Source organism: Hyperolius riggenbachi, chromosome 7 (assembly GCF_040937935.1).
Source record: "Hyperolius riggenbachi isolate aHypRig1 chromosome 7, aHypRig1.pri, whole genome shotgun sequence".
In the NCBI taxonomy this organism is placed as follows: Eukaryota; Metazoa; Chordata; class Amphibia; order Anura; family Hyperoliidae; genus Hyperolius; species Hyperolius riggenbachi.
The window spans coordinates 33,184,986-33,209,904 of record NC_090652.1 but is presented as its reverse complement, the minus strand read 5'-3'; the positions used below and the strand labels follow the sequence as shown (position 1 = coordinate 33,209,904).

Sequence of the window (24,919 nt, the reverse complement as noted above, 5' to 3'; positions counted from 1 at the left end):
ACAGGTATGCAGTGGTGGGTTCACAGAACAGGTATGCAGTGGTGGGTTCACAGAACAGGTATGCAGTGGTGGGTTCACAGAACAGGTATGCAGTGGCAGAATCACTGAACAGGTATGCAGTGGTGGGTGGGTTCACAGAACAGGTATGCAGTGGTGGGTTCACAGAACAGGTATGCAGTGGCAGGATCACTGAACAGGTATGCAGTGGTGGGTGGGTTCACAGAACAGGTATGCAGTGGTGGGTTCACAGAACAGGTATGCAGTGGTGGGTTCACAGAACAGGTATGCAGTGGCAGGATCACTGAACAGGTATGCAGTGGTGGGTGGGTTCACAGAACAGGTATGCAGTGGTGGGTTCACAGAACAGGTATGCAGTGGTGGGTTCACAGAACAGGTATGCAGTGGCAGGATCACTGAACAGGTATGCAGTGGTGGGTGGGTTCACAGAACAGGTATGCAGTGGCAGGATCACTGAACAGGTATGCAGTGGTGGGTGGGTTCACAGAACAGGTATGCAGTGGTGGGTTCACAGAACAGGTATGCAGTGGTGGGTTCACAGAACAGATATGCAGTGGCAGGATCACTGAACAGGTATGCAGTGGTGGGTGGGTTCACAGAACAGGTATGCAGTGGTGGGTTCACATAACAGGTATGCAGTGGCAGGATCACTGAACAGGTATGCAGTGGTGGGTGGGTTCACAGAACAGGTATGCAGTGGCAGGATCACTGAACAGGTATGCAGTGGTGGGTGGGTTCACAGAACAGGTATGCAGTGGCAGGATCACTGAACAGGTATGCAGTGGTGGGTGGGTTCACAGAACAGGTATGCAGTGGCAGGATCACTGAACAGGTATGCAGTGGTGGGTGGGTTCACAGAACAGGTATGCAGTGGCAGGATCACTGAACAGGTATGCAGCCAGGAAAAGCTAAGCCTAACTAATCTTTCCCTATGAGAGACAGACAGCAGCTCGCCCTACTCTCTCTAATGCAGGCACACGAGTGGCCGTAATGGCCGCCGCTGCCTGCCTTATATAAGGGGGGTGGGGCTCCAGGGGCTAGTGTAGCCTAATTGGCTACACTGGGCCTGCTGACTGTGATGTAGAGGGTCAAAGTTGACCCTCATAGTGCATTGTGGGGCGAACCGAACTTCCGGAAACGTTCGCCTGCGGGAGGCGAACGCGAACCACCGAAGTTCGCCGGGAACCGTTCGCCGGCGAACCGTTCGGCCCATCTCTACCAAGGACTCAGGCAAGACAGGAACAAGAACTGAAGCTGCACAAGCAGGGAGGACAAACAATGCGACAGCAAAGGCTTCTGGGAAGTCTGGATCTTAAGTACTCCGCTAACAAGGCCCTCACCTTGCAGGTTTTCAGACACTCCCATGTAATCTCACTGCAGCAGGACTGAGCCAAATGCAAAGCCAGCCCATAACTGCAGTGAGAAACAGAACTGGGAATCCTCGCACACACACATGCAATTTCATTGCAGCAATGTGCAGACAAAAACAAATGGACAGTCAGCCCATCACTGCAATGACAGGCAGAACTGAGAATCCTCACAGACTTGCATATAATTCCATTGCAGTAATGTGCAGACTGAAGCAAATGCAGAGTCAGCCCATCACTGCAATGACAGGCAGAACTGGGGATCCTAACACCACCACTCAGTGTTCATGCTTCACCGCCCCCCCCCCTTCCCCCTTTAACCCCCCCCCCCCCCCCCCCTGAGCTAATTCAGAGCAAGGACACATGCTGTGATATCTTTGCGCACCCTCTTTGATTGTGGTCCTGAACAGCTTTGCGCAGCAGCCAAGGCTGAGAGCATTCTGGGCATGTGTGGCTTCAGATGCATTTGTAATTGCGCAAGCGCAGGATGATCCCAGTGGAGGCTCCAGCAGTGCACAACTGTGGGGGAGCACCCAAGAAGATGGCACAAGAGTGTACTGAGTACTTTTGCGCATGAAGAAGGGGGCCAAAGCACCAGGGCGGAGGGGTGGACAGTTCAGCTAAGGGAACACAGAAGTTATGGGGGCATTGTAGAACCCCCAGGTATGGCCAGCTTTGATCTTTATTTTTATTTCAAGCCTCTTTTAAGAAACATGGAGAGGTCAAAATGTTGGGGGAGGGTAAACAGAAAAAAGTCAACGTTGGACAGACTTAGTGATGAGCACAAATTTTGCATGATCGTAATTTTGCATCGTAATTCACGATTACAAGGGGAAACCATAATGCGAAAGTTTGGGAAAAAAATCATAATAAATTTCATTTGTGAACGTAATCAGGAACAGTAATTTCACAATTTCACTCAAATTTTGTGTAATTTTGTGCCGAGTTTAGCGGTTCATAGCAAAGCCCCCCATACACGCCACTGTCACCCAATTGGGAAAAATTGTAATAAATTTCATTTGTAAGCGTAGTCAGGAATCTGAATTTCACAATTTTGAGCAATGTTTAGAAATAAGTGGCCTGTGCACTCCTCTGGCTTGTACCTTACTACTAACACAGCTAGTACGACAATATTAATTGTTTGTTAGAATGGGTTGCTCAAACCGTGTGCGATGTGTTGGATAGCTACACCATGGGGGATGTCACCACCCTATCAAAATGATTGAAAATAGGTAAAGCGCTCAGCAACACATCCACATATCTATTCAGCTCACAACAATAGAATGGCGTGAATCTCCCTGTAAGAAAAAATATCTCCCAACAAGCTATCCTTATTTCATACAGTAGCACAGCACTAAATACTGTAACGCTCCCCCAACGCACAGCAATGTAACACAAGTGGGCTGTTCACACAGCCCACGTTGCGTTACATGTAATGCTGCACGTTCGGTGCAAAGTGCAGCATGCTACGGCGTTGGAGCGGCTATAGCCGCGTTAGACTGTTTGCACATGCGCAGTGGGGGGCGGAGAGGAGGCGGGGAGAGCCAGCTACAGTAGCCGCGCACATGGCTACTTAATATTCACTCCACTGGCGGCAGCTGATTGGCCGGCGGGACCACGTGATGCGGAGTGTCTCGCTCCGCATCACGTGGTCCCGCTGGCCAATCAGCGCCACTCTGGGAGACATTATAGGAATCGAGCCGCCGAACGCGGCTCACTCTACCGTCGGCTTTTGCAGCACCATACGTTGTGTTAGGTGCACGTTATGCGACCTTAACGTGGCACCTAACACAACGTCTTGGTGTGCAAGAAGCCTTAAGGAAGTCCACCTATGGAAGGAAACAGACAGGAAACAGACATAAATGCATAGCATTAATACTTCCCAGTCCACCTACAACAAGGGAAAAAACTCCTGAATGGTATTTTGTATTGCACTCTGTCCACGGAGGAGTCCAAAAAACAGCATATAGTCCACAATATTCTGCTTGACTTTTGATTCCGCTTTTAAGTTCCACAAAATAAATAAATCAGCTGAAGTACTCTTACCAGCAAGTGTGGCTGATTGTATCACAGATCAGCAGACAGGGCATGTGTGTATTTGTACTTCCTTGGACTCAAAACACCTTCTCCCTACGTGGAACTCAGAAACATAGCGTAATCCAGTTTCAGCAAAACACCATATCACCATTAGTGCTCCCAGCGTGACTCCAATAATGTGCAACACCACAGTGGTAAACCAATGCACGCTCACAGATTTCACTGGCTGATCCTATGTTGACCAGCTGCAATCGCTTTCTTGTATGTTAATCCTCACAATAAGGCCAGACCTTTAAATCTCAAGAGACAAAAGCTCCCATAGCATAATTCCGTTTTAATAAGTAAAGGTTACAAAATATTGCACTCACATGAATAATAAAACAATGCGCATATAAAAGTTACAGGACGTCCTCACCGCCGCCTTGCTCACTCAGCGTCGCCACACTCTGCGCCTGAGGCCCCGCCCTGCCAGTTTCGTCATATGACTCATCAGGGGCATGGCAACGTAATTAGGAACAGTAATTTCACAATTTCACTCAAATTTTGTGTAATTTTGTGCCAAGTTAAGCGGTTCATAGCAAAGCCCCCCATACACGCCACTGTCACCAAATTGGGAAAAATTGTAATAAATTTCATTTGTAAGCGTAATCAGGAATCTGAATTTCACAATTTTGCGCAATGTTTGTGTAATTTTGTGTTGATTTTAGCGGTTAATAGCAAAGCCCCAGTACAAGTCACTGTCACCAAAATTGCTGCATATATTTAGAAAAAGTGTGGGAACAAAAAAATAATTTTTCAAAAAGACCTTGCAGTTTTTGAGAAAATCACTTTTAAAAATGCATTTTCTCAAAAATAACAAGGTATTTTTGTCTTATTCCCACTCTTCTCCTGAACATACTTAGCAATTTCAGTGACAATAGCATGTTTTGGGGCTTTGCTATTAAAAGCTAAAATTGGCACAAAATTATGCAAAAATTACGCAAAATTACAAATGAATTAAAGTAAATTAATTGAATGTCCAAACCTCAATTACGTATTGACGAAATTGTGAAAATGTATGCAAAATTTCACGTAATAGTAATTAGCAGATTAGGATCATCACTAGACAGAAGTGGTGTTTGGGAAGTGGGAGAGTAAAGCTAAGTACCCACGATGAGATTTTCCAGATGATTTTCCCGCCTACCGATGATTTTTTTGAGCATTGGGCGGTCTTTTCCGCGATATTGCTATGTGGGTACAGACAACATAACGTCGCTTAGCGTCACAATATTGGATCGGATCGCTAAGATATCCGACGACTCCTGCACAAAATACAGCGATCACTTGAAGTCTTGTTCACTCCCGGCGTGCGCACCCACCGACAGGAAGACCGTCCTCAAGAGGATGTCCCAGGACCCCTGGGGTGGTGTGTATGCAGCTTTAGGTATGGGGAAGGAGTTAAATTGTTACTGGAAGTGATTTTAGCATGCTGGAATCCATGCCAGTCTCTTCTGTCATTAAGCTCAGTTATTTCTCAAGCTTCCTCTACCAAGAAGGATTTGCAGAGCATTAGTCACTCTCACTTCCTGCTACATTTCAGCTGCTGTGGCTTTGCGGGTTTTCCAGACTAGAGCTGGAGATTGCTGCAAGACCAAGTGATGTAATTCATGGTCAGAAATGATGACACACTTCTGCCTCCACCACACATTGCCACAGCTCAATCTCCAGGGTTTTACTTCACTGAACATGTGTTTGGTGGGAAAGGCATTCACAACCGTTCAAGTTATAGAGGAACCGTAACCAAGGATTGAACTTCATCCCAATCAGTATCTGATACCCCCTTTACCATGAGAAAGCTTTACCTTTTCTCGAATAGATCATCAGGGGGTCTATATGTCTTATAGTGTGGTGAAACCCCTCCCATAGTGTGATGTCATGACCATGGTCCTGACAGTTTGCTGACTGTGAACCTAATTGCATTGTGGGATATAACAGCTGTTTCCAACTGCCAAGCAACCAGTATTTCCCACTGTGCATATGTAAATCTATAACAAACAAACTTTTAGCCTATCACACTGTTAGGAGGTGTGCTTATTATAGATAATGGCAGTTGATGCTGTCTGGTTTTTGTTTTTCTTTTGTTTTGTTTTTTCTCATGTCTGCCAGTAGTAAACCACCCATGTGCCTAAAGGAGCAGGAGCACTTGCTACCCATTTTCTACATCTTTGTTAATGAGCTGCTCTTAGAAACACTGTGGAACCCTGTATAGTGACTGAATTTCCTTTGCACCAAAAAAAAAAAAAAAACTAAGGATGCTGAAAGATGGTTTGCTATTAATCCAAGCATGGGGAAAATCTAAAAGGGTTTTAAAAAGTAACTGTAGTAACCCTCTTTGATTGTGGTCCTGAACAGCTTTGCGCAGCAGCCAAGGCTGAGAGCATTCTGGGCATGTGTGGCTTCAGATGCATTTGTAATTGCGCAAGCGCAGGATGATCCCAGTGGAGGCTCCAGCAGTGCACAACTGTGGGGGAGCACCCAAGAAGATGGCACAAGAGTGTACTGAGTACTTTTGCGCATGAAGAAGGGGGCCAAAGCACCAGGGCGGAGGGGTGGACAGTTCAGCTAAGGGAACACAGAAGTTATGGGGGCATTGTAGAACCCCCAGGTATGGCCAGCTTTGATCTTTATTTTTATTTCAAGCCTCTTTTAAGAAACATGGAGAGGTCAAAATGTTGGGGGAGGGTAAACAGAAAAAAGTCAACGTTGGACAGACTTAGTGATGAGCACAAATTTTGCATGATCGTAATTTTGCATCGTAATTCACGATTACAAGGGGAAACCATAATGCGAAAGTTTGGGAAAAAAATCATAATAAATTTCATTTGTGAACGTAATCAGGAACAGTAATTTCACAATTTCACTCAAATTTTGTGTAATTTTGTGCCGAGTTTAGCGGTTCATAGCAAAGCCCCCCATACACGCCACTGTCACCCAATTGGGAAAAATTGTAATAAATTTCATTTGTAAGCGTAGTCAGGAATCTGAATTTCACAATTTTGAGCAATGTTTAGAAATAAGTGGCCTGTGCACTCCTCTGGCTTGTACCTTACTACTAACACAGCTAGTACGACAATATTAATTGTTTGTTAGAATGGGTTGCTCAAACCGTGTGCGATGTGTTGGATAGCTACACCATGGGGGATGTCACCACCCTATCAAAATGATTGAAAATAGGTAAAGCGCTCAGCAACACATCCACATATCTATTCAGCTCACAACAATAGAATGGCGTGAATCTCCCTGTAAGAAAAAATATCTCCCAACAAGCTATCCTTATTTCATACAGTAGCACAGCACTAAATAATACAAATGCACAGCATCAATTAAAGCGGAATATAACCCTGCATTTCAACTTTGCTCTAAAACATTATTTACAGCATATTATATGCAACCAGAATTTTTTTTTTTACTAGACCAGCATTGGAAGGGTTACACACAGAGCTTTAAAGTTCGTGGAGAGAACTGCAGACGCATCCGAAGTTTAGATAGATACATTTAAGCAAAAGAAAATGTAACAAGTGAGGAATTTGTTACATTGTGTTTTGCTTAAATGTATCTATCTAAACTTCGGATGCTCTGCAGTTCTCTCCATGGAACTTTAAAGCTCTGTGTGTCTTCCAATGCTGGTCTAGTAAAAAAAAAAAATGCTGGTTGCATATAATATGCTGTAAATAATGTTTTAGAGCAAAGTTCAAATGCAGGGTTATATTCCGCTTTAGGCTGCTTACACACCAAGACGTTACAGGCGCACGTTAGTGCGCCTGTAACGCTCCCCCAACGCACAGCAATGTAACACAAGTGGGCTGTTCACACAGCCCACGTTGTGTTACATGTAATGCTGCACGTTCGGTGCAAAGTGCAGCATGCTACGGCGTTGGAGCGGCTATAGCCGCGTTAGACTGTTTGCACATGCGCAGTGGGGGGCGGAGAGGAGGCGGGGAGAGCCAGCTACAGTAGCCGCGCACATGGCTACTTAATATTCACTGCACTGGCGGCAGCTGATTGGCCGGCGGGACCACGTGATGCGGAGTGTCTCGCTCCGCATCACGTGGTCCCGCTGGCCAATCAGCGCCACTCTGGGAGACATTATAGGAATCGAGCCGCCGAACGCGGCTCACTCTACCGTCGGCTTTTGCAGCACCATACATTGTGTTAGGTGCACGTTATGCGACCTTAACGTGGCACCTAACACAACGTCTTGGTGTGCAAGAAGCCTTAAGGAAGTCCACCTATGGAAGGAAACAGACATAAATGCATAGCATTAATACTTCCCAGTCCACCTACAACAAGGGAAAAAACTCCTGAATGGTATTTTGTATTGCACTCTGTCCACGGAGGAGTCCAAAAAACAGCATATAGTCCACAATATTCTGCTTGACTTTTGATTCCGCTTTTAAGTTCCACAAAATAAATAAATCAGCTGAAGTACTCTTACCAGCAAGTGTGGCTGATTGTATCACAGATCAGCAGACAGGGCATGTGTGTATTTGTACTTCCTTGGACTCAAAACACCTTCTCCCTACGTGGAACTCAGAAACATAGCGTAATCCAGTTTCAGCAAAACACCATATCACCATTAGTGCTCCCAGCGTGACTCCAATAATGTGCAACACCACAGTGGTAAACTAATGCACGCTCACAGATTTCACTGGCTGATCCTATGTTGACCAGCTGCAATCGCTTTCTTGTATGTTAATCCTCACAATAAGGCCAGACCTTTAAATCTCAAGAGACAAAAGCTCCCATAGCATAATTCCGTTTTAATAAGTAAAGGTTACAAAATATTGCACTCACATGAATAATAAAACAATGCGCATATAAAAGTTACAGGACGTCCTCACCGCCGCCTTGCTCACTCAGCGTCGCCACACTCTGCGCCTGAGGCCCCGCCCTGCCAGTTTCGTCATATGACTCATCAGGGGCATGGCAACGTAATTAGGAACAGTAATTTCACAATTTCACTCAAATTTTGTGTAATTTTGTGCCAAGTTAAGCGGTTCATAGCAAAGCCCCCCATACACGCCACTGTCACCAAATTGGGAAAAATTGTAATAAATTTCATTTGTAAGCGTAATCAGGAATCTGAATTTCACAATTTTGCGCAATGTTTGTGTAATTTTGTGTTGATTTTAGTGGTTAATAGCAAAGCCCCAGTACAAGTCACTGTCACCAAAATTGCTGCATATATTTAGAAAAAGTGTGGGAACAAAAAAATAATTTTTCAAAAAGACCTTGCAGTTTTTGAGAAAATCACTTTTAAAAATGCATTTTCTCAAAAATAACAAGGTATTTTTGTCTTATTCCCACTCTTCTCCTGAACATACTTAGCAATTTCAGTGACAATAGCATGTTTTGGGGCTTTGCTATTAAAAGCTAAAATTGGCACAAAATTATGCAAAAATTACGCAAAATTACAAATGAATTAAAGTAAATTAATTGAATGTCCAAACCTCAATTACGTATTGACGAAATTGTGAAAATGTATGCAAAATTTCACGTAATAGTAATTAGCAGATTAGGATCATCACTAGACAGAAGTGGTGTTTGGGAAGTGGGAGAGTAAAGCTAAGTACCCACGATGAGATTTTCCAGATGATTTTCCCGCCTACCGATGATTTTTTTGAGCATTGGGCGGTCTTTTCCGCGATATTGCTATGTGGGTACAGACAACATAACGTCGCTTAGCGTCACAATATTGGATCGGATCGCTAAGATATCCGACGACTCCTGCACAAAATACAGCGATCACTTGAAGTCTTGTTCACTCCCGGCGTGCGCACCCACCGACAGGAAGACCGTCCTCAAGAGGATGTCCCAGGACCCCTGGGGTGGTGTGTATGCAGCTTTAGGTATGGGGAAGGAGTTAAATTGTTACTGGAAGTGATTTTAGCATGCTGGAATCCATGCCAGTCTCTTCTGTCATTAAGCTCAGTTATTTCTCAAGCTTCCTCTACCAAGAAGGATTTGCAGAGCATTAGTCACTCTCACTTCCTGCTACATTTCAGCTGCTGTGGCTTTGCGGGTTTTCCAGACTAGAGCTGGAGATTGCTGCAAGACCAAGTGATGTAATTCATGGTCAGAAATGATGACACACTTCTGCCTCCACCACACATTGCCACAGCTCAATCTCCAGGGTTTTACTTCACTGAACATGTGTTTGGTGGGAAAGTCGTTCACAACCGTTCAAGTTATAGAGGAACCGTAACCAAGGATTGAACTTCATCCCAATCAGTATCTGATACCCCCTTTACCATGAGAAAGCTTTACCTTTTCTCGAATAGATCATCAGGGGGTCTATATGTCTTATAGTGTGGTGAAACCCCTCCCATAGTGTGATGTCATGACCATGGTCCTGACAGTTTGCTGACTGTGAACCTAATTGCATTGTGGGATATAACAGCTGTTTCCAACTGCCAAGCAACCAGTATTTCCCACTGTGCATATGTAAATCTATAACAAACAAACTTTTAGCCTATCACACTGTTAGGAGGTGTGCTTATTATAGATAATGGCAGTTGATGCTGTCTGGTTTTTGTTTTTCTTTTGTTTTGTTTTTTCTCATGTCTGCCAGTAGTAAACCACCCATGTGCCTAAAGGAGCAGGAGCACTTGCTACCCATTTTCTACATCTTTGTTAATGAGCTGCTCTTAGAAACACTGTGGAACCCTGTATAGTGACTGAATTTCCTTTGCACCAAAAAAAAAAAAAACTAAGGATGCTGAAAGATGGTTTGCTATTAATCCAAGCATGGGGAAAATCTAAAAGGGTTTTAAAAAGTAACTGTAGTAACCCTCTTTGATTGTGGTCCTGAACAGCTTTGCGCAGCAGCCAAGGCTGAGAGCATTCTGGGCATGTGTGGCTTCAGATGCATTTGTAATTGCGCAAGCGCAGGATGATCCCAGTGGAGGCTCCAGCAGTGCACAACTGTGGGGGAGCACCCAAGAAGATGGCACAAGAGTGTACTGAGTACTTTTGCGCATGAAGAAGGGGGCCAAAGCACCAGGGCGGAGGGGTGGACAGTTCAGCTAAGGGAACACAGAAGTTATGGGGGCATTGTAGAACCCCCAGGTATGGCCAGCTTTGATCTTTATTTTTATTTCAAGCCTCTTTTAAGAAACATGGAGAGGTCAAAATGTTGGGGGAGGGTAAACAGAAAAAAGTCAACGTTGGACAGACTTAGTGATGAGCACAAATTTTGCATGATCGTAATTTTGCATCGTAATTCACGATTACAAGGGGAAACCATAATGCGAAAGTTTGGGAAAAAAATCATAATAAATTTCATTTGTGAACGTAATCAGGAACAGTAATTTCACAATTTCACTCAAATTTTGTGTAATTTTGTGCCGAGTTTAGCGGTTCATAGCAAAGCCCCCCATACACGCCACTGTCACCCAATTGGGAAAAATTGTAATAAATTTCATTTGTAAGCGTAGTCAGGAATCTGAATTTCACAATTTTGAGCAATGTTTAGAAATAAGTGGCCTGTGCACTCCTCTGGCTTGTACCTTACTACTAACACAGCTAGTACGACAATATTATTGTTTGTTAGAATGGGTTGCTCAAACCGTGTGCGATGTGTTGGATAGCTACACCATGGGGGATGTCACCACCCTATCAAAATGATTGAAAATAGGTAAAGCGCTCAGCAACACATCCACATATCTATTCAGCTCACAACAATAGAATGGCGTGAATCTCCCTGTAAGAAAAAATATCTCCCAACAAGCTATCCTTATTTCATACAGTAGCACAGCACTAAATAATACAAATGCACAGCATCAATTAAAGCGGAATATAACCCTGCATTTCAACTTTGCTCTAAAACATTATTTACAGCATATTATATGCAACCAGAATTTTTTTTTTTACTAGACCAGCATTGGAAGGGTTACACACAGAGCTTTAAAGTTCGTGGAGAGAACTGCAGACGCATCCGAAGTTTAGATAGATACATTTAAGCAAAAGAAAATGTAACAAGTGAGGAATTTGTTACATTGTGTTTTGCTTAAATGTATCTATCTAAACTTCGGATGCTCTGCAGTTCTCTCCATGGAACTTTAAAGCTCTGTGTGTCTTCCAATGCTGGTCTAGTAAAAAAAAAAAATGCTGGTTGCATATAATATGCTGTAAATAATGTTTTAGAGCAAAGTTCAAATGCAGGGTTATATTCCGCTTTAGGCTGCTTACACACCAAGACGTTACAGGCGCACGTTAGTGCGCCTGTAACGCTCCCCCAACGCACAGCAATGTAACACAAGTGGGCTGTTCACACAGCCCACGTTGTGTTACATGTAATGCTGCACGTTCGGTGCAAAGTGCAGCATGCTACGGCGTTGGAGCGGCTATAGCCGCGTTAGACTGTTTGCACATGCGCAGTGGGGGGCGGAGAGGAGGCGGGGAGAGCCAGCTACAGTAGCCGCGCACATGGCTACTTAATATTCACTGCACTGGCGGCAGCTGATTGGCCGGCGGGACCACGTGATGCGGAGTGTCTCGCTCCGCATCACGTGGTCCCGCTGGCCAATCAGCGCCACTCTGGGAGACATTATAGGAATCGAGCCGCCGAACGCGGCTCACTCTACCGTCGGCTTTTGCAGCACCATACATTGTGTTAGGTGCACGTTATGCGACCTTAACGTGGCACCTAACACAACGTCTTGGTGTGCAAGAAGCCTTAAGGAAGTCCACCTATGGAAGGAAACAGACATAAATGCATAGCATTAATACTTCCCAGTCCACCTACAACAAGGGAAAAAACTCCTGAATGGTATTTTGTATTGCACTCTGTCCACGGAGGAGTCCAAAAAACAGCATATAGTCCACAATATTCTGCTTGACTTTTGATTCCGCTTTTAAGTTCCACAAAATAAATAAATCAGCTGAAGTACTCTTACCAGCAAGTGTGGCTGATTGTATCACAGATCAGCAGACAGGGCATGTGTGTATTTGTACTTCCTTGGACTCAAAACACCTTCTCCCTACGTGGAACTCAGAAACATAGCGTAATCCAGTTTCAGCAAAACACCATATCACCATTAGTGCTCCCAGCGTGACTCCAATAATGTGCAACACCACAGTGGTAAACTAATGCACGCTCACAGATTTCACTGGCTGATCCTATGTTGACCAGCTGCAATCGCTTTCTTGTATGTTAATCCTCACAATAAGGCCAGACCTTTAAATCTCAAGAGACAAAAGCTCCCATAGCATAATTCCGTTTTAATAAGTAAAGGTTACAAAATATTGCACTCACATGAATAATAAAACAATGCGCATATAAAAGTTACAGGACGTCCTCACCGCCGCCTTGCTCACTCAGCGTCGCCACACTCTGCGCCTGAGGCCCCGCCCTGCCAGTTTCGTCATATGACTCATCAGGGGCATGGCAACGTAATTAGGAACAGTAATTTCACAATTTCACTCAAATTTTGTGTAATTTTGTGCCAAGTTAAGCGGTTCATAGCAAAGCCCCCCATACACGCCACTGTCACCAAATTGGGAAAAATTGTAATAAATTTCATTTGTAAGCGTAATCAGGAATCTGAATTTCACAATTTTGCGCAATGTTTGTGTAATTTTGTGTTGATTTTAGTGGTTAATAGCAAAGCCCCAGTACAAGTCACTGTCACCAAAATTGCTGCATATATTTAGAAAAAGTGTGGGAACAAAAAAATAATTTTTCAAAAAGACCTTGCAGTTTTTGAGAAAATCACTTTTAAAAATGCATTTTCTCAAAAATAACAAGGTATTTTTGTCTTATTCCCACTCTTCTCCTGAACATACTTAGCAATTTCAGTGACAATAGCATGTTTTGGGGCTTTGCTATTAAAAGCTAAAATTGGCACAAAATTATGCAAAAATTACGCAAAATTACAAATGAATTAAAGTAAATTAATTGAATGTCCAAACCTCAATTACGTATTGACGAAATTGTGAAAATGTATGCAAAATTTCACGTAATAGTAATTAGCAGATTAGGATCATCACTAGACAGAAGTGGTGTTTGGGAAGTGGGAGAGTAAAGCTAAGTACCCACGATGAGATTTTCCAGATGATTTTCCCGCCTACCGATGATTTTTTTGAGCATTGGGCGGTCTTTTCCGCGATATTGCTATGTGGGTACAGACAACATAACGTCGCTTAGCGTCACAATATTGGATCGGATCGCTAAGATATCCGACGACTCCTGCACAAAATACAGCGATCACTTGAAGTCTTGTTCACTCCCGGCGTGCGCACCCACCGACAGGAAGACCGTCCTCAAGAGGATGTCCTAGGACCCCTGGGGTGGTGTGTATGCAGCTTTAGGTATGGGGAAGGAGTTAAATTGTTACTGGAAGTGATTTTAGCATGCTGGAATCCATGCCAGTCTCTTCTGTCATTAAGCTCAGTTATTTCTCAAGCTTCCTCTACCAAGAAGGATTTGCAGAGCATTAGTCACTCTCACTTCCTGCTACATTTCAGCTGCTGTGGCTTTGCGGGTTTTCCAGACTAGAGCTGGAGATTGCTGCAAGACCAAGTGATGTAATTCATGGTCAGAAATGATGACACACTTCTGCCTCCACCACACATTGCCACAGCTCAATCTCCAGGGTTTTACTTCACTGAACATGTGTTTGGTGGGAAAGTCGTTCACAACCGTTCAAGTTATAGAGGAACCGTAACCAAGGATTGAACTTCATCCCAATCAGTATCTGATACCCCCTTTACCATGAGAAAGCTTTACCTTTTCTCGAATAGATCATCAGGGGGTCTATATGTCTTATAGTGTGGTGAAACCCCTCCCATAGTGTGATGTCATGACCATGGTCCTGACAGTTTGCTGACTGTGAACCTAATTGCATTGTGGGATATAACAGCTGTTTCCAACTGCCAAGCAACCAGTATTTCCCACTGTGCATATGTAAATCTATAACAAACAAACTTTTAGCCTATCACACTGTTAGGAGGTGTGCTTATTATAGGTAATGGCAGTTGATGCTGTCTGGTTTTTGTTTTTCTTTTGTTTTGTTTTTTCTCATGTCTGCCAGTAGTAAACCACCCATGTGCCTAAAGGAGCAGGAGCACTTGCTACCCATTTTCTACATCTTTGTTAATGAGCTGCTCTTAGAAACACTGTGGAACCCTGTATAGTGACTGAATTTCCTTTGCACCAAAAAAAAAAAAAAAAACTAAGGATGCTGAAAGATGGTTTGCTATTAATCCAAGCATGGGGAAAATCTAAAAGGGTTTTAAAAAGTAACTAGCAAAAAGGAGACGTGACTAGCGCGTTTCTGCAGCTGTAGCAGCTGCCACAGCGGACGCAAAGCTCACGTCCCAGCAGCACAAATGGTTAAAGGACAGCGAGGTGACATGTGACATGATGAGATAGACATATGGATGTCTAGTGCCTAGCACATACATAACTATGCTGTGTTCCTTTTTTTCTTTCTCTACCTGAAAGAGTTAAACATCAGGTATGCAACTTTCAATCCAGGTCGGACTGGGTCAGACTATAGCATAACCTTAACTGATTAGTAATTACAGCCATAAGACACCTTCCTGCCAGTAAATGGCTTCTGTGCAGGCACGTGCACAGGGGGGTGCTCTGGGTGCCCAGGCACCCCCCCCCCCCTTTTTAAAATCCTCAAAAAATGCCCCACTCGCGATGCAAAATAAGCTCCGCCCCCAACCGTGATAAGCCCCGCCCGCCGCTGGAAGCCCCACCCCCGCCGGGGACACTTTCAAGTGGAGAGGCCCAGACAGGAATCCTAGTGTGGCATACTGACCTCTCCCTCCACCTAGGGCCCAAACTCACCTCTACCTCCCCCAGCACCCATAGTGACCTCTCCCTTCACCTAGCACCCACAGTTACCTCTTCCTCCTCCTAGCACCCACAGTGACCTCTCTCTTACCCAGCACCCACAGTGACCTCTCCCTCCACCTAGCACCCACAGTGACCTCTCCCTCCATCTAGCACCCACAGTGACCTCTCGCTCCACCTAGCACCCACATTGACCTCTCCCTCCACCTGGGACCCACAGTGACCTCTCCCTCCCCCAGCACCCACAGTGACCTCTCCCTCCCCCAGCACCCACAGTGACCTCTCCCTCCCCCAGCACCCACAGTGACCTCTCCCTCCACCTAGCACCCACAGTGATCTCTCCCTCCACCTAGGACCCATAGTGACCTCTCCCTCCCTCAGCACCCACACTGACTTATCCCTCCCCCAGCACCCACAGTGATTTTTCCCTCCCCCAGTGGCTACCCTCCTGTCCCCTGCAGCACCCACAGGGACCTCCCATCCCAAAAGCAGCACCTACAGTGACCTCTCCCATTGCCAGCACCCACAGTGGCCTCTCCCAACACCCAGCATCCACTCCCTCCTCCAGTAACCACACTGACTTCTCCCAGCACCCACAGTCACCTCCCCTTTCTCAAGCACCCATACAGATCTCTTCCTTCCACAGTGACCTACCCTTCCCCCAGCACCCACACTGACTTCTACCTCCCTTAGCAGCAACTATGTCATTTATAGCTGCACCCATAGTGATCTCCCCTTCCTCCAGCACCCACAGTGACCTCCCCTTCCTCCAGCACCCATACTGATCTCTTCCTTCCACAGCACCCACACGCCTACCCTTCCCCCAGCACCCACACTGACCTCTACCTCCCTTAGCAGCAACTATGCCATTCATAGCAGCACCCATAGTGACGTCCCACCCCCTGCACCCAGAATGACCTCTACCTCCCGAGACCCACAGTGACCTCCTCCAAAGGACCTACATGGCACAGTACTTGCACCCAGCTCTGACATGATACACTCACTACTCACACCTGCGCACAGCCTCCACATGGCACCCACTCACATAACCAGTACTAGCACCCGAAGTACCTGCACTCAGAACCCACGTGACACACAACACCCACCCAGAGCTAGAACCCAGTGCAGGCATGGCACCAAGTATTTGCACCTATGTGATACCCAGTACCTGCACCCAACACCCACATGCTTCATCTGCAGTAGTTCCAGTTGCACTAAGCCTCCACTTGGTGCCCAGCACTCACACCAAGCACCCACATATGACCTCCAGTACTTGCACCCAGAACTCAGAAGGGACAGAGTACCTGCAATCAACACCTACATGATGGTTGATACACACCCATACAGCCAGAATCCACATGACACCCTGTGCCAGAACCCACATGGCACCCATCATCTGCATTCAGCAGCATGACAATCAATACCCCCCTAGCCAGAAACGAGGAAGGGGGAGGGGCATTCGGGGAAGGCATTGCCAGGCCCCTTTTTTAAATTTGAGCACCCCCCACTTAAGGACCCTCTGCACGGCCCTGCTTCTGTGAGTAGGTAAATGATATAAAGTCGATAGTCTATAGATTTGAGCTCCGGCATACTGCAATGAAGGTGTCACTGAGCAGAGACAGTGAAACAGCAAAAACTTGAAAACTAGATTTAAATATAAAATAAAACTTTGGGATATCTAAAACAGTCATTTTTAGGAGAAGGAGGATGGATACATCCACTGATCCAGAAGCAAAACAAAATACAAAAAACATATAATATATAAAACAAAAAACAAAACTAATCAATTCATCAATAAAAACCACAACGGAGTGGCAAAAATAAGGCAAAACGGACCTACATAGACTAAGCTTCAAGGTGATTATTTTATTTAGCAAACTTCTTATCACTTAAAGAGAATCTGTACTCTAAAATTCTTACAATAAAAAGCATACCATTCTATTCCTTATGTTCTCCTGGGCCCCTCTGTGCTGTTTCTGCCACTCCCTGCTGCAATCCTGGCTTGTAATTGCCAGTTTTAGGCAGTGTTTACTAACAAAAGACATGGCTGCTAACAGCATGTGATAGGCTGAGAGAACTCATACAGAGCCTGCAGGGGGCCTGGAGAGGGTGTGTATAACTTCTGCCTATAACAGCAGAGCAGCACATTCCTGCCTGAGCCTGACAAAGCGGTCAGAGGAAAGAAGATTTGATTATATAACAGAGATAATACAGCCACTGTGCAACTAGGAAAGGCTGCAGTAAGACAGACCACATTAGAACAGGTATAGGAACTTATAGGATAGAAGAAATAAGGCAGATAATTTTGTTACAGAGTCTCTTTAAGATTTCCTATAAGCAATCACAGCAAAGGATAGATTTCTGGAAAGGCCGCAAAGGCCCCGGTCTTTGGCACAGGAAGAGGGGAGTTGCTGCATATGGAAGAGGGAGCTGCAAATGGAGAGCAAAAAAATAGAATAGGAGAGTTGCTGCTCAAGGGAGCTGAACATGAACAGGAAGGGCTGCTGTATGTGGATGTTACACATGGAAGAGGGGGCTGCACATGAAAAGGGTGCGGCTAGACAATTAGCCTAGGGGCGGAAAGAATATAAATCCTGCCTTTGTCATGGCAGCACTAAGACCAGGGACAGCAGAGACTTTCAGAGCAGGTGATTACTCACAAGCACAGCAGGATGGCATGGGGTGCCCTGGCATTGTCAGGCACAACACTAATAAGGGCTAGGTGTCTGCATCATGTGTATTATATCTGCTTCCATGCATGCATTCTCTTTTACTTCTGGATTCCACCACCTGTTTTACTTATTTCTACTCTTGTGTTTGCAGACGATCTCCTATACCCAATGCAAGCCGCCGATCTTCAGCAGGTAAGGACCTACACACATAAATATATCTGATGCTGCTATCCTGTCGCCTGCTGGATTGGATGATGGGTATCTGGATTAAGTCAGCCAGGGGCGTAACTAGACTTAATAGAGCCCACCTGCAAAAATTAAAGCATGGGGCCCCCTTGGACCCTGCCCCCATGCGGGTCACGTGATCGGGAGCAGCGAATGGCCGCAGATAGTGTTTTGCTGTAAAGCAGCGCCTGGAAGCAAGAAAAAATGACACATGTTCCTGCACATGTTTTTGTGAGCGGACAGGGAGGGTCTTTTGATAATTGGCCACACTTGCGGTTGGGGAGTGGGAGGAGGAAGGGCCCCCCTGGGGTGGCAGGGGTCACAGGGGTGATTTCTACGCCCATGAAGTCAGCGTACACACATACAGTTTTGACTGGTCAATGATTGGCCAGTTTTACCACTACATCACCACTTCACAGTATTGCCTAGGAAGTGTTTAAATTGACCAAACATTGGCCAATTAAAATTGGATATTTGTGTCCACACTAAAGCCTAGTACACTAAGCCAATTTTGATTGACCAATGAGTGACCAATTTTACCACTTCCATGCAGAAAAAGGAGGGGGGGGGGGGATTGGGATGGCGTTGGTCAGGAGGCGGGTGCTAATAGTGGGCCTTGGGCATTAATACATACAAATCTGTATTTTTGCTGTTGTGGTCCAATTTGGTGAGAATTTCACTGCTGCTCTCGCAATTATCACCAAGGAAAGGAGAAATAGGAAAATTGTCCACTGGAATGACACAGACAGCAATAATTGTGAGGAAGGCTTAAAGGAAGTGGTGATAGATCTCCCCAACAAGGATGCAGACAGCTGTAAAAACTGTGGGCAACTTGATTAATTTTTACCTCTTTTACAATAATGTGTCTTATTTCAGGGTACCAAGATGTGAGTGAAAACGTGCCGATTTCTGGAGGTAAATATTTGCCACTGGCTCCATCTCTATAAGTATGGTAACCAGACGTCCTAGTTTACCTGGGAAAAGTCCCAAAATTAGGGTTTCCCTTCCCAGGTATGAATGTGGACCATGTGGGCTGGTATAGCTCAGGGTGCGGAGGCCCACACGGTCCAAGCTCTGAATTCTGGCTATACCAGCCAACATGGGTGACAAGGGGCTACAAAGGCTCGGGAGGGGGCACCCCACAATCTTCATTTTCCTAAAATGTATGAAATGTGTTTACAAAACTTGGTGTACCGCAGAAAAATGTAACTTTACCAAGCTTAAAAAACATTTTATTCTTTGGATTTTTTAAAATCGATTTTCTCAAAATCTACTACAAAGTCTTATTGGAAAAAAACAATGACTTTGTTCTCAAATAATCACATTTCTCATTTTTGAATAGTTATGCATAATGCATAATCGTGCAATTACAGAACTTTTAATTAATTACAGCTAAGAGCAAAATGAATAATGAATTTGCCTGAGATTTTGCATTACGATTTAGCATTGTTATTACGATGATGTGAAATTTCAAGCTCAGCCGCACTGCAGGGAAGGGCAGGAGAGAACTTGCAGAGAGAGATGCGAGGGAGAAGGTATCGGACAAGGAACTCTGCTGTGCATGTTCTGATATAGGAAGGAACGTGTAACAGGCAGGCAAGGGGTTATCATACCTCTGCAGCGGTAGTTTCTGTAATGACCACATACACTATTTAACCAAGGATTGAACGTCATTCCATTGAGTAGCTGATACCCCCTTTCCCATGAGAAATCTTTACCTTTTCCCGAATAAATCATCAGGGGCATGACCGGATTTCAGACAAGGCCACTAAGGCTATGGCCTCAGGCACCATGACACAAGGGCGGGCAGCGGGCTTACTCATGCAGTCAATCTGCCAAATACGTGAACCGCAGTGGTCAAGCAAGTGTCTGGAACATGGGATATGAAGGGACACCAAACAGGGGCAAATTAGTGTCTGTGATCTGAGCTCTCACTCACCATCACCGCCAGACGCTCTTTGAGTCTGACTCCGCCCTTTACACAGCTGCAACCTATCTGAGCTGTGAAGGGGCTGGAGAGTTCATCACATCACACCATGCTTGACTCAGTGATGGCTCATGCAGTGCAGGCGTATAGGTCGGGACAAACCCCATGGCGCAGGTGCAGGGAGAGTGCTCTCCCTGAAGAAGGGGGTGGAGAGAGACAAGGAAATATGCAAATTGTGGGTGATATGTAATTGAAAATAGCACCACCAAAGTCTTAATATGCCGATTAATTTTGTGTGTGAATATGGGTAGGGGGTTTGCTGTTGGTCAGGGGCCTGGGGCAGAAAAATGTACAAATCCGGCACTGATTGGGGGGTCTCTATGGCTGATATTGTGGTGAAACCCCTCCCACAGTGTGGTGTCAGGTAGTGTTGGGCGAACACCTAGATGTTCGGGTTCGAGAACGTTCGCCGAACATCGCCGCGATGTTCGGGTGTTCGCGCCGAACTCCGAACATAATGGAAGTCAATGGGGACCCGAACTTTCGTGCTTTGTAAAGCTTCCTTACATGCTACATACCCCAAATTAGCAGGGTATGTGCACCTTGGGAGTGGGTACAAGAGGAAAAAAAATATTTGAAAAGGAGCTTATAGTTTTTGAGAAAATTGATTGTAAAGTTTCAAAGGAAAAACTGTCTTTTAAATGCTGAAAATGTCATGTTTCTTTGCACAGGTAACATGGTTTTTACCGCCAGGCAGTCATAAATGTAATAAAGAGAAGAGGTTCCATAAACAGGGACCGGTAACGCTAACCCAGCAGCAGCAGCAGCACACGTGATGGAACAGGAGGAGGCGCAGGAGGAGAAGGCCACGCTTTTTGAGACACAACAACCCAGGCCTTGCATGAGGACAAGAAGCGTGCGGATAGCATGCTTTTTACCGCCATGCAGTCATAAATGTAATAAAGAGAAGAGGTTCCATAAACAGGGACCGGTAACGCTAACCCAGCAGCAGCAGCAGCACACGTGATGGAACAGGAGGAGGCGCAGGAGGAGAAGGCCACGCTTTTTGAGACACAACAACCCAGGCCTTGCATGAGGACAAGAAGCGTGCGGATAGCATGCTTTTTACCGCCAAGCAGTCATAAATGTAATAAAGAGAAGAGGTTCCATAAACAGGGACCGGTAACGCTAACCCAGCAGCAGCAGACGTGATGGAACAGGAGCAGGCGCAGGAGGAGAAGGCCAAGCTTTTTGAGACACAACAACACAGGCCTTGCATGAGGACAAAAAGCGTGCGGATATAGCAATGCTTTTTGCTGCCATGCAGTCATAAGTGTAATACAGATGAGAGGTTCCATAAACAGGGACCGGCAACGCTAACCCAGCAGCAGCAGCACACGTGATGGAACAGGAGCAGGCGCAGGAGGAGAAGGCCATGCTTTTTGAAACACAACAACCCAGGCCTTGCATGAGGACAAAAAGCGTGCGGATATAGCAGCAATGCTTTTTGCCGCCATGCAGTCATAAATGTAATACAGATGAGAGGTTCCATAAACAGGGACCGGTAACGCTAACCCAGCAGCAGCAGACGTGATGGAACAGGAGCAGGTGCAGGAGGAGAAGGCCAAGCTTTTTGAGACACAACAACACAGGCCTTGCATGAGGACAAAAAGCGTGCGGATATAGCAATGCTTTTTGCCGCCATGCAGTCATAAGTGTAATACAGATGAGAGGTTTCATAAACAGGGACCGGCAACGCTAACCCAGCAGCAGCAGCACACGTGATGGAACAGGAGCAGGCGCAGGAGGAGAAGGCCATGCTTTTTGAGACACAACAACCCAGGCCTTGCATGAGGACAAGAAGCGTGCGGATATAGCAGCAATGCTTTTTGCCGCCATGCAGTCATAAATGTAATACAGATGAGAGGTTCAATAAACAGGGACCGGAAACGCTAAACCATCCCAGATGTTCATTGGTCATGTTACTTGGTTGGGGTCCTGGAGTGTTGCGTAGTCGTTTCCAATCCAGGATTGATTCATTTTAATTTGAGTCAGACGGTCTGCATTTTCTGTGGAGAGGCGGATACGCCGATCTGTGACGATGCCTCCGGCAGCACTGAAACAGCGTTCCGACATAACGCTGGCTGCCGGGCAAGCCAGCACCTCTATTGCGTACATTGCCAGTTCGTGCCAGGTGTCTAGCTTCGATACCCAATAGTTGAAGGGTGCAGATGGATTGTTCGACACAGCTACGCCATCTGACATGTAGTCCTTGACCATCTTCTCCAGGCGATCGGTGTTGGAGGTGGATGTGCACGCTTGCTGTTCAGTGGGCTGCTGCTGCATGGGTGTCAGAAAATTTTCCCACTCTAAGGACACTGCCGATACCACTCCCTTTTGGGCACTAGCTGCGGCTTGTGTTGTTTGCTGCCCTCCCGGTCGTCCTGGGTTTGCGGAAGTCAGTCTGTCGGCGTACAACCGGCTAGAGGAGGGGGAGGATGTCAATCTCCTCTCTAAAGTCTCCACAAGGGCCTGCTGGTATTCTTCCATTTTGACCTGTCTGACTCTTTCTTCAAGCAGTTTTGGAACATTGTGTTTGTACCGTGGATCTAGAAGGGTATAAACCCAGTAATTGGTGTTGTCCAGAATGCGCACAATGTGTGGGTCGCATTCAATGCAGTCTAGCATGAATTGAGCCATGTGTGCCAGAGTCCTACCAGAATCCTCATCATCCTCTTGTGAGCGTTGTGATAGTTGTTGTGATGCATCATAGTCGTCACCTTCTTCCTGGTCTGCTTCTGCTGACCATTCGCGCTGAATTGTGCAAGTCCAACGTGCACCGCTCTGGCCCTCGTCAGTGGTGGCAGGAAATTCCTGCTCCAACTCCAGCTGTTCCTCCTCCTCTTCTTCGTCATAGCTGCTGGGGCCAGCGTTTCCTGAGGCGGATGGCCTGATGTTGGTACCATCACGCTGATCGTTTTCTCCTTCAGATTCCCCCAGTTGCATCATGACAGCTGTTTCCTTGATTTTCAACATTGACCTCTTCAGTAAACACAGCAGTGGTATGGTAATGCTGACTGAAGAGTTGTCACTGCTCACAAGCAACGTGGATTGCTCAAAATTTTGGAGGACTTGGCAGAGGTCCAACATGTTGGCCCAATCGGATCCACAGAAGCTTGGCAGCTGGCCGGATGCGCCTCGGTACTGCGCCGTCATGTACTGGACCACTGCACTCTTCTGCTCGCAAAAGCGTGCTAGCATGTGCAGCGTAGAATTCCAGCGCGTAGGGACATCACACAGCAAGCGATGGTGGGGGAGATTGAAGCGCTCCTGCATCTTGGCGAGTGCCCCCGAAGCAGTACTTGAATTTCTACAATGTTTGGCCACTCGTCGCACCTTCAACAGAAGATCGGCCACGCCTGGGTATGTCTTTAGGTACCGCTGAACTACTAGGTTCATCACGTGCGCCAGGCAAGGGATGTGTGTCAGCTTAGCCAACCTTAAAGCGCGAATGAGATTACTCCCATTATCACACACAACCATGCCCGGTTTCAGGTCCAGCGGTGCCAGCCACAAATCCGTCTGTTCCTTTATTCCCCTCCAAATTTCCTCCCCTGTGTGCTGCTTATCCCCAAGGCAGATCAGCTTCAGCAACGCTTGCTGACGCATGCCAACAGCTGTGCTGCACTGCTTCCACGATCCTACTGCTGCTGGTGCTGGGTTCGCGTTTCCGGATGAGGTACAGCTTTGAGATGCGTTGGAGGAGAAGGAGTCAGAGAGGTAGGTGCTGCTGTTGTTATCCAGTGGGAGGGACGGCGGTGCAGCTGTTTGCGGCGTGGGCAACACCCGCGCCGTACCAGGTGAGGAATCGCTGCCAGGCTCCACAAGGTTCACCCAGTGCGCGGTAAGGGAGATGTATCGACCCTGGCCGAACGCACTCGTCCAGGTGTCAGTGGTGAGGTGAACCTTGCAGGCAACGGCATTCTTCAAGCTTCGGGTTATTTTGCTGACCACGTGCTCATGCAACTCAGGCACTGCAGAGCATGAAAAGTGGTAGCGGCTGGGAACCACGTAACGTGGGATGGCCACTGACATCATGCCCTTGAAGCTGTTTGTCTCCACCACTTGATATGGCAGCATTTCGCAGGCCAGAAGCTTGGCTATGCTGGCTGTTACTGCCACGGCCCGGGGGTCATTTGCTGGCAATTTCCTCTTGCGCTTAAACATCTCCGAGACAGACAACTGAACCGTAGGGCTGCACACTGAAGGGCTGTTGGTTGTTGTGTTTGATGAAGACTGGGAGACCTCAAGAGCACTACTCCGGAAAGTGACAGTGTCAGCGTCGTCTGATGTTTGTGAATGTTGTGAACCACGCAATGGCTGGGCTACTGCTGCTGCTGAAGCGGGTCTGGTGGTGAGTCTGGTGAACCCAAGGGAGGCAGTGTTGCTGGTACCCTGTCCTGTCGAGTTTGCCCACAGAGTGGGATGTTTGGATAGCATGTGGCGGCTTATGCTGGTGGTGGAGAGGTTGTTAATACTTTTCCCCCTGCTCAGGCGGGTCTTGCACACCTTGCAAATCGCCATGGTAACATCCTCAGTGCAGTCTTCAAAGAAAGCTCAGACTTTGGAGCACCTGCCTTGCTGGCGATTTCTGTTTGCGCCTCTTTTGCCTCTCACTTGAACTTCCACGCTTGTGGTGCCTGAAATTGCGCGCCGCCTACCATGTGGCACAAGGCGAACTCATGCAGCAGTGGGTTCTACAACAGACTCATCTGTGCTGCTGCTACGACGGCGATGTTCTCGTTCACAAACAAAATCTGGGTCTATG

At 46.3% G+C, this 24,919-nt stretch overlaps 1 protein-coding gene across 1 annotated transcript in view; it reads left to right on the top strand.

Moving 5' to 3' along the window:
- LOC137525468 (E3 ubiquitin-protein ligase TRIM58-like) overlaps positions 1–24,919 on the top strand; it is a 115,509-nt gene that overhangs the window by 64,994 nt on the left and 25,596 nt on the right. Inside the window, exons 6-7 of the mRNA XM_068246568.1 lie at positions 18,091–18,131; positions 19,041–19,079. Of these exons, the coding sequence (XP_068102669.1) occupies positions 18,091–18,131; positions 19,041–19,079 (80 nt within the window). The remainder of the gene's footprint in view (positions 1–18,090; positions 18,132–19,040; positions 19,080–24,919) is intronic.